The sequence below is a fragment of the Sarcophilus harrisii genome, chromosome 5 (genome assembly GCF_902635505.1).
Source record: "Sarcophilus harrisii chromosome 5, mSarHar1.11, whole genome shotgun sequence".
NCBI classification, from domain to species: Eukaryota; Metazoa; Chordata; class Mammalia; order Dasyuromorphia; family Dasyuridae; genus Sarcophilus; species Sarcophilus harrisii.
Window position 1 is genome coordinate 59,670,965 of NC_045430.1, and position 10,202 is coordinate 59,681,166.

Sequence of the window (10,202 nt, forward strand, 5' to 3'; positions counted from 1 at the left end):
ATATAGACGAAAGATATATTTTTTTATTTTTCTTAGGGATTTTTGTTTGTTTTTTTTTTATAGTTTTGCATGACTATATCTGTATCATCTATGTCAAATTACTTGTTTCTCAATTGGGGGTAGGGAAAAAGAAAAATTTGGACTCCAAATTTAGAGGGGAAATGTTTAAAATCATTTTAACATGTATATTAAATAAGATTTTTTAATTATTAAAAAAAGGGCTTTCCACCCAATTTTGAGGGATAGGCAGTGCAAGTATTCATATTCTACTTTATAGATAACAAAACAGAGACCTAGGTTAAGTAATTTGCCCAGGCTTACATGGCTAGTAAGTATTGGAGCTAGGATATGAACTCAGGTTTTTTGATTGCAAGACTAATGATTTGTCCACTATACCAAAACCCCTGTGAATTTCCAAATACATTCTTGATACTTTTCCCCATTCCTAAACTAATATACCTCCTTTCCCTTAGGCCTCTCACCTATTGGTGACCATTTTCCTTGTGTGTCCCATACAGGGTGGTTGTATCACCAAGTTAGAACATTTTCTGGCCAATCATCTCCTACTCATGGGAGCTGTTGGGATTGGAGTTGCTTGCCTCCAGGTAAGTCTGTTCCATTGTATCATTTTGGGACATTCCCAAATTAGAATAAGAATTCACTTCTGTGGATAGGGAGAAGATTATTGACTAAGCAAGTAACAGAGAAGATAATGCAAGCTAAAATACAATTTTAGTAACCTAAATTATTTTTAATTTTTTTTAATTTTGAGCAAATAAAAATCAGTGTACTAGGTGGAATGGAAAACGGCTAACTAGGAAAAAACCTTCACAGCAAATTTCTGGATATGATTTGATACACAAGATGTAAGAAGTTATGGGTTTCATCACGAGTTTTATTTTTAGATTTTCATCTCCTTTGAATCTAGACATCTTTCCTGTTCATCTTCTTACATCACACCTATGTTTTCTAATTTGAGAGGCAGTTTTCCCTCTCCTCCTTTCATATTTAGTGTAAAGCATTTTTTAACCAATGTTTATTAGGTCCGTTACATCTCTGTCCAAGAATCTCTCCCTTTACACACATGTCATTGAGCTAAGAGATTATTTATCTATAATTTAGAAGACTGAGAATCTTCCAGTGAAGCAATTCTCAGCAGAAAATAGCACCAGAAAGAGATTTTATTTTAAAAAAGAAGTATCATTTTGGACCACTTGCTCAATTTACTTCAGGTTCCTAGAGGTAAATAGGACTTGGAATTATGGACACTGAGTTCTTTAGCCTTCTAAAAAAGGGGGTTGAGATTTCCCACAGAAGAATTCAGATGGCTTGAAGAAAAACTAAAGGAAAGAGACAGGACAGCAGAAGAAAGGACAAAAGGAGTTTAGAAGAGTGGAGTGGTCCATGAAGCACAAACAAATGAGATCCTCTGGGGTCTAAAGAGGATGCCTCTAAGTTCTGTTTACTGCATTCAGGGCTCTGAAAGGAGGAGGAGGAAAAAATATTAGGAGAGAAAAAGTAGAATAAAGACAATGTGGTATAATGGGAAGAAAATTAGACCTGCAGTAAAAAATCTGGGTTCAAGTTTGGACTCTTTTTTAACCAACTTTGTGATCGTGGACAAATTATTTAACTTTTCAATGACAGTTTCCATATACATAAAGGGTTAGGCTTCCTAATTTTCTATTATTTCTAATATTTCTATTCTATATTAAAGGTCCTTTTTCAGTGCAAGAGCTATGATAACATGAACCTAAGTTCTCAGTGGACTCGGTCCACTATGCCCTGCTGCCTCTGAATTCATGATGCCCTTTCCCCAGGTACCAAGCAAGCAGGGATGCCATAATTGAGAGCATTGACTCAGGTACTAAACCCCTCTTTTTTCTAAGGAGCATGGGAGGAGCATCTGGGATCTGAACTCCTCTCCAGGCTCAGGATACTAAGGCTCTTCCTAGCTTGCTGAATAGACTCTGCCCTCCTTGTCAGTGGTATAGTCAGGAAAAGGAAACGGGATTTTCTCTGGGGCAGCCACCAACTCTCAGCATCAACCCAGGTCCCAGGGAATCTGCAAAACCTACTAAGGCTGTTCAGCAGCTCCCGACATTCCCCACACTCAGGGTAGCCTAGCGCCTGGTGGCAAAATTAAACCAAATCTGAGAGGGTCTGCTTGAAATTTGTGTAAATTAGATTCTCAGCTTGCTTCTAGCCCCATCCATCTCCATCCTTCTAAAATCTCCTCCACTCTTAAGATCAGAGCAACTAGGTGGATAGAGAACTAGTCTTGAAGTCAAGAGGACCTGAGTTCAAATTCAGTTTCAAACACTTACTAACTGTGAACTGAGCAAGTTACTTAACCCTGTTTGCCTCAGTTTTCTCATCTGAGAAATGAATTAGAAAAGGAAATGGCAAATCACTCTAGTATTTTTGCCAAGAATACCCCAAAAGGGGGTTTGTGACCATATGGACTCACAAAGAATAGGACACAACAATTGCAACAACTGAACATTAGAAACGTAAACGGGGGAGAGGGGTGTTTTGTTTTTGTTTTTACAAATTAGGAAACTGAGGCCCCCAATTGGCAAAATTATCATCCTGGGGACTCAGATCTTTAATGTTCATCTCTTCACTTTCAAAAATATGCAGTTTTCCATTGTCACTATAAAAACACTCTTCAATTTCTGTAAGAACTCCAATGAAACCAGAATCTCATTAGGATTCCTTTGTCCTTATTTTTTTCCCACCTATTCTTTCCCTTTATCTCAGATTGGGTTGCCCTCTGCTGGATAATGAAAATCATCTCCACTCTCTTGTGTTTCTTTAAAAAAAAAAAAAAAAAAAAAAAAAGGCATCAGGAGAGAATAAATATCCTTCACCTGTGTCCTCTTTTGTCCAGAACTTTTCATAGAATTTAGAGATGGAAGGGACTTCAGAAAGCATTTAAACCAAGCTCCTCAATTTAGAATTAGTAAACAAGCTCAGAGAGATAACCAGTAGCCTACAAAACTAACTTTTTGTATTGCATTGTGCTTGCAGCTGTCCAGCTTCAATTCCTATCTTAGGACAATAATTAAGATAAGACTTGGATTGTGATTTCATTGCTATAGGACACTCCCAGGAGAAGATACTCCCTCTGCCAATGCAGGTCAGCACCTTCTCTGCAACTTAGAGTCTTAGAAAATTGCTTAATACACTGAAAAGGTTGGGATACACTTAGGATGACACAGCCAGTTTGTTTGAGAGACAAGACCTGACTAAGGCCAGTTCTCTAACCATTAACCCACACTGTCTCTTTCACAATAATAGCATACTTTCCCATAGCCCTTTAAGGTTTATAAAGCACTTTCTCCACAATAATTAGATAGATAGTACAAATACTATTTTCCCATTCAACATATGTGGAAACTGAAGCTCAGAGGTATTAAGTGACTTATCCAGAATGACACAGCGAGATAGCAATAGAGCTGATATTTGACTTCAAGAATAGACTTCTTTTCATTCCTTCAAGAGGTCTCTCAGAGAAGACCAATACAAGGCAAGTGGTATCTTGCAGGCACTCTCCCTTTGCTATTCTCTTCCCAGTTTGGCATAATGCCCCTCGTCTGTTATCCTGGATCCACATTCCTTGGCCCAATAACTCACATCTACAAGATACCCAGCCTTCATCCCCTAACAAGGGATGAACTTTTTGTTTCATCACTGGTACCCAGGATTCAGGGCTTATTGCTGGCCACGACAATTTCCTTCTATAACATACAATGGAAACTCCCTTGGTTTTGGTCCACATTAACTCAGGACTGTTTCTCAGTTTATTCCCAGGTGTTAGACCTCCAAGTAATAAATCATATTCAGATGCTCAAAAGGATCTGTAGACCCACTGAATCAGGATTTTACTCCAGTGATATAAATTGCACTCCATCCATGTTCTCCCAAAAGTTCACCACAAGAGGGCCACCCAACATGGTAAAGGAGGTCTTGATTTCTCCTGAGAGGTACCATTAGAATAGTCCATCCTTCATTCCTAGCTCTTGCCGTGTGATGAGCCCATCTTCACTTCTTGTCATATTGCTTCTTGATAGTATCTTTTATACTTGTTCTTCTTTGGAATTCCTCATCAATTATACCATGAAGCTTGCTCACACCTGCCATTTTTTTTTTGTCTTCACACATGGTACTGATTTTTAGGTATCGTGGTGTTACATGTTTCCCTGACATATTGCATCAATAGTAGAATGTCAGTATGAGCATCTGCTCTCATGAAAAGTTTAGATTCAATAGAAGATCCTTGTAACTTCCTGAAAATGATCCAGCCTGCTCTCTTTCTTTCTGCTCTGATCATTGTCCATCTGTCCTATCTGCCCTAGACTCATTGGACAAGCTCTACACAGGGTCCATTCAGGTGCATATTCAAATTTGAACAATCCACATTACTCATCCACTTGCTCTTTCCTATGTAGATGAAAATATCAAAGTTCTTTGAACAAGTTAAGATCTTTTTAGAAGACTGTCATATCCTGGAGTTTGATATAATATCACAGTGTCATCCACAAACTGGAGCATCCAAAAGCCCTTACCAGCCACAGAGAATCCCTCTCTGAATAGGACTTGGCCCTGGATTTCTTCTATCACAGTGGGAAATACCTTTGGCAATCACATACCATCTGGTTTTAAGTTTTATCAAATGCGTGTTATCAGAGGATTATTAAATGAAGTTATTTCACTTGTCATCTTACAAGTCCTGAATGATCTTGAGAATGGCTGGGAGACATGATCTAGCCAGTAGCTGTAAGGCAGCCTTTTGTTCTACTAAATCAAATCAGTAGACTGTTAAGGCACATCCTAGTTCAAATTAAGGGCAAGTAGATGGCACCAGGGATAGAGTGATAAGTAGGTAAGTGGTAAAGTGGATAAACTGCCAGGCCTGGAATCAGGAAGACTCATCTTCCTAAGTTAAAATATGGCCTCAGGTACTTACTAGCTATGTCACTCTGGCAAGTCACTTCACCCTGTTTGTCTCAATTTTCTCATATGTAAAATGAGCCATAGAAGGAAATGAATCTTTGCCAAGAAAACCCCAAATGGGGTCAAAAAGAGTTGCACATGACTGAAAAAAACTGAACAATTCAATTTAACCACTATATATTAAACACCTACTGTACATAAGCAAAGCATTTACTTAGGGGTTGGGGATTTTAATACAAAAATAAAATACCACCTGCCTTCTAGAATCTTATAGACTACTAGAAGAATACTACAGGGACATAAAGGATACACAAAGTAAATATAAAGTTACAAAAGACAGCATGGGGTAGCAGATAGAGAGATACCAGTCTTACAATGAGAAAGACAAAGAATTAAATTCTGCCCCTGCTATATGCTTGCTAAGATCCCTTACCACTCTACCATCTTCTGGTCCTTGTTATGTTATTTGATTTCTCCTCAGCCCTAAGATCACAGAAGGAGAACAGTCTTCACCAGAGGCATGAGTAAGTCATATAATTTCCTAGTGGCTCAGGCAATTCCCAAAACTATAAGTTACAGGTAACTTGCTGATTTTCCTTAGTGGAGAGATTTTCTACCTTTGGGAGAATTACCATGGACATGAAATCATAACTTTTGACTTCCTCCCTCCCCTGAAAAAAATTACCCACATACTTCTACAAAGTAGTTTTAAAAGGGACAGAGAGTGGAGGACTTGCAACTTCAGAGGATCTGAAAGAATACCATATAGGAGACAGCACTAGAGAAAATGTGGTATCTGGAGTGGTAGAGATGAACAGGGAATATATTCCACATATCAAGCACTACCTACCTGCCTTGATGTCAATTCCTGGAAAATTACAAAATATATTACAGAGCAGATGGGATGTGAGCACTTAAACGAGTACTACACCAGCTAACATTAGCTCACTTTTAAAATAGTAGGAAGCTACAAGGTTTGATTTAAGAAAAAAACTTCCTGAAGTTTAGAGCTGTTCAACAATAGAAATGGGCTGCTTCTGAAGGTGGTGAATTCCTCCTCAGTGAAGGAATCCAGAGGAAATTGGATGCCCTCTTGTCCACAGTATTGGAAAAGGGATTTCTGGTCAGGAACACTTGGAAATAGATAGCCTCAGAGTTCCCTTCCCCTTCCTAAATTTCATAATGCTGAAAAGCCACATCAGGTTAATTTAATTTCCTTTTTAAATAAGGTTACCAAAGTGATAGGTTTGAAGTGCAGTGGGATAAGGTAGAATCTTGTAGCTCTTATATAGGTCAACTTTAGGAGGCCTTTGACAAAGATAATTACGATATATTTGTGAACAAGTTGAAGAAATTCAATGCATAATATCATAATTAGATGTGTTCTTAACTGTTTAAACTAGTCTAGAAAAGTATTGATTAATGAACTGATAACAGCCTGGAAGGAATTTTTTTAAATGTTTGGCACAGTGACCGAAATTCTATACTTGGGAGTGAAAAAGATATGAGTTTGAATCTCACATCAGACTATGTAAACCTAGACAAGCCATTTAACCTCTCTCAGAATCAGTTTCCTAGTCCCCAAAATAGGGATATTGCTATATTTAACCACTTACCACTAACTAACCTTTACAAAGGAATATTTACAAAGGGATTGCAAGAATGATGTACTAACATTTATTCCAATATTTCAGGGGCATAATTTACCCTACATCACTTCCATTTTTGTGGGCTCAAAATTGAGCTCAAAGCTTATATTGCATTACTAAGTTCATATTTATGTTACTGTTTATCTCTCAGGGTAATGGAACTATGTTGGTTGCAAAAACTGAACTGGAACACTAAAATGTCCTCCAGAATCACAAGGTCATGGAGTCTCTGGTCTCTTCAATCTAAAAGTAAAAAGGGCACATGGTGGAGGGCAAGGACTATGGCTCTTTGCCAGATATAGAACAGAGGACACTGCACAGTTTCTCCCCTCCACAATGATCACTCAATAAATGCCTTAAGAGAAGGAGTCACTGTAGTACATGGAAATGGAAAAAAGGAGTATTCCTTGAAGTGTTCCTGTGGCATCAGAGATGCTGTGAGAAGAATCACCAAGACACAGAATGTATATTTGAGAGAGGAAGAAGTAAAAGACGATAACCAGGCTGCAAATCTGGGTGACTGGGAGGATGATGGTGCCTTTGACAGTAATAGGAAAACTAGGGAGAGTAGAAAGCTTGAGGCGAAAGATAATGAGTTCAGAGAGAGAGAGAGATGGAACGATAACAGGTTGTGATGAGATAAGGGAATTTCAGAATCCAGGAGATGAGAATAGATTTGCATGCATGAAAACTTAACACCACCAGCCGCAAATCCAAGAGCCAGAGACATTTTCCATGCCAGGTGTTGTTCTCAGCTGCCCAACAATCCCACTCCCTAGGATTGCATTCCATGCTCTTTCCTCTGTGGTGGTAACCCCAATCCTAACCCCTTCTCTCAGCCATCTGTGACTGTCAGTGAAGTCAGCATGACTATATTTCTTTTCATTCAGGTGACAATTAAGAGTTTGTAATTTTTTTTTAGTTTAATCCCAATCATGATGCCGACTTTGAGACTCAATTCTTTTCTCCAGTCATTTGCTCATTCATTCCCCCTAGTATTCTCAGATGGGGATCAATGGGAGAAAAGAATAGAGGATGAGAATGTGGATGGGAAAAAACTAGAATTATTTTTTAAAGATGGAATAACTGAAGCTTACAAAGATAAAGTGACTTTCCCAAAATTCATTGCTGCTCTTTGGAATTGGAAGCACAGCCTTTGCCAGAATTATGGCCAAAAAATTTTTGTTAGATAGATACCTGAATTTAGTTCCCAGGTCCAAAGCTGTGTAAACTGGCTAGAGGTAGAATGAAAGAAACAAAAAAAAAAAAACAACAACAACAACAACAACACTCCTTCTTTGTAAGCATGAGTTTCCCCACTGGTTTATAGGGATTGGGCAAGAAGCAACTAGTCATAATGGATAGAGAACTAGACCTGAAGCCAGGAAGAGTTTATAAGTTCATATCTGATCTCACTCACTTACAAGCTATGTGATCTGTAAAATGGGAATAATTCTATTTCTTCCCATCCTTAATCCCATTTATTTCAGTTTCTTCATCTATAAAAGGAACTGGAGAAGGAAATGGCAAACCATTCCAGTTTCTTTGCTAAGAAAACCCCAGTTGGTGGGCTTATATCCCAAAGAGATCTCAAAGGAAGGAAAGGGACCCACATGTGCAAAAATGTTTGTGGCAGACCTTTTTGTAGTAGCAAGATTCTCCAAACTGAGTGGATGCCCATCAGGTAGAGAATGGTTGAATAAATTGTGGTATATGAATGTTATGGGAATATTATTGTTCTGTAAGAAATGACCAACAGAATGATTTCAGAAAGGCCTGGAGAGACTTACATGAACTAATGCTGAGTGAAAAGGACAAAACCAGGAGATCATTACACGTGGCAACAGCAAAACTATATGATGATCAATTCTGATGGACATGGCTCTTTTCAATAATGAGATGATCCAGGCCAGTTCCAAAGATCTTGTGTTGAAGAGAGCCATCTACACCCAGAGAGAGGATTGTGGGAATTGAGTGTGGGTCATAACGTAGCATTTTCATTCTTTTTGCTGTTGTTTGCTTGCATTTTATTTTCTTTCTCATTTCTTTTTCTTTTTGAGTTGATTTTTCTTGTGCAGCAAGATCATTGTGTAAATATGTATTCATGTATATTATTTAACATTTTTTTACCATGTTTAACATATATTAGATTACTTCTCATTTAGGGGAGGGGTTGGAGGGGGGAAGAAAGAGAAAAAAATTTAAATAAAAGGTTTTGCAAGGGTTAATGCTGAAAAATTATCCATGCATATGTTTTGAAAATTAAAAAGTTTTCATAAAAAATTAAAAAGGAAAAAAAAGAAAAAGGAAAAAGAAAAAAGAAAGAAAAATCCATTTGGAGTCACAAAGAGTTGGACACAACTGAACAATAACAAGGAGTATCAAGCATTTGTTAAGAGTTTACTATGCTGTAGATACTATGATGCACTGGGAATAGATGCAAGGCAAAAAGGTATCTCTCCTCAAGAAGTTTCCATTCTCTTTGGTTTTATTTTAAAATCTGAGAGTGTGGTGAGGTGAAAAAATTGTTGTTTGTCCTTCATTTTCAAAAAGGACCTTGGCATCAGGCAAGCAATGTTATGACTTGCAAATAAATTGGATTTAAGTGAGAGAGCAAGCTGTGCAAAATCACGGACCTGTCTCATTTTCTCCTCCAGAGTCATCCGGGTCCACTGGCAAGATATACCGGGGAGGTGACAAAATACAGTCAGAGTGAAAGAATTCTTGAGAGAACTCTAATGAAGCCTTTTAAGCACGATGGCTTGGGAGCAGCCTAAATTGAGGGGCTGTGAGAAGGGGACATAATCATATGGACAAACAGTATCTATGGCCAGAAACTTCATGGAACTCTAATTTCTCCTTTTCTTTTTTCTCCTTTCTCTCTGTCAGATATGTGGGATGGTTCTCACCTGCTGCTTATATGGGCGGATCCAGCTGCAGTCATACTGAAGGTTGAACACATCATCTTCCTTCTGGTTGGAGGCTCCAAAACTAATTTACCAAGTTTCCAATATCACTTTTCAGCTTCTTCTCTACTGGAGCCATAGATTCTCCTTCTGCTTAGTGCCAGCATGATGGCCCCGTTTCCTTTGAAGTGCCTGAAATCATGCTGTCACACATCCTGCAATCTCCCTTCTTCCTGTGGGACTCAGGATTCTAAAAACCCTGGCATAAGGGAAAACTTTGTTCACTCCCTGGAGGAAGATTGACCCTCGATCTTTGCCTTTGATAGTAAATAAGTTCTTGGTGGAGCTAAGATGAGAGTCTGGATCTCTGATATCTCCCAACTTTGGAATATGGGACTTTGTAAGAAACTCCCTTTGCTTTTTGCCATATGAATAAGATTTGCAATATGTGAATTTTTCTAAGTTTCTTTTATTTTTTAGTTAGCAAGCATTTATTTTCTTTCGGTTCTATGTAAAAGGGGTGGGAGGAGTGGGAATCAAAAAACTTGTAATAAGTGTCCATAGTCAAGCCAAACAAATTACCACCTTGACAATGTCCAAAAATTTATGTCTCATTTTGCTTCTTTAAGCTATCACCTCTCTGTCAGTAGGTGGGTAACACAGGTCATCATCAGTCCTCTGGAGTTAT

At 38.2% G+C, this 10,202-nt stretch overlaps 1 protein-coding gene across 1 annotated transcript in view; it reads left to right on the forward strand.

Moving 5' to 3' along the window:
- Positions 1-10,202, forward strand: part of TSPAN11 (tetraspanin 11) — a 144,046-nt gene extending 133,844 nt beyond the window's left edge. The window contains exons 7-8 of the mRNA XM_003771316.3: positions 519-605; positions 9,498-10,202. Coding sequence (XP_003771364.1) covers positions 519-605; positions 9,498-9,557 — 147 coding nt within the window. The 3' untranslated portion in view covers positions 9,558-10,202. The remainder of the gene's footprint in view (positions 1-518; positions 606-9,497) is intronic.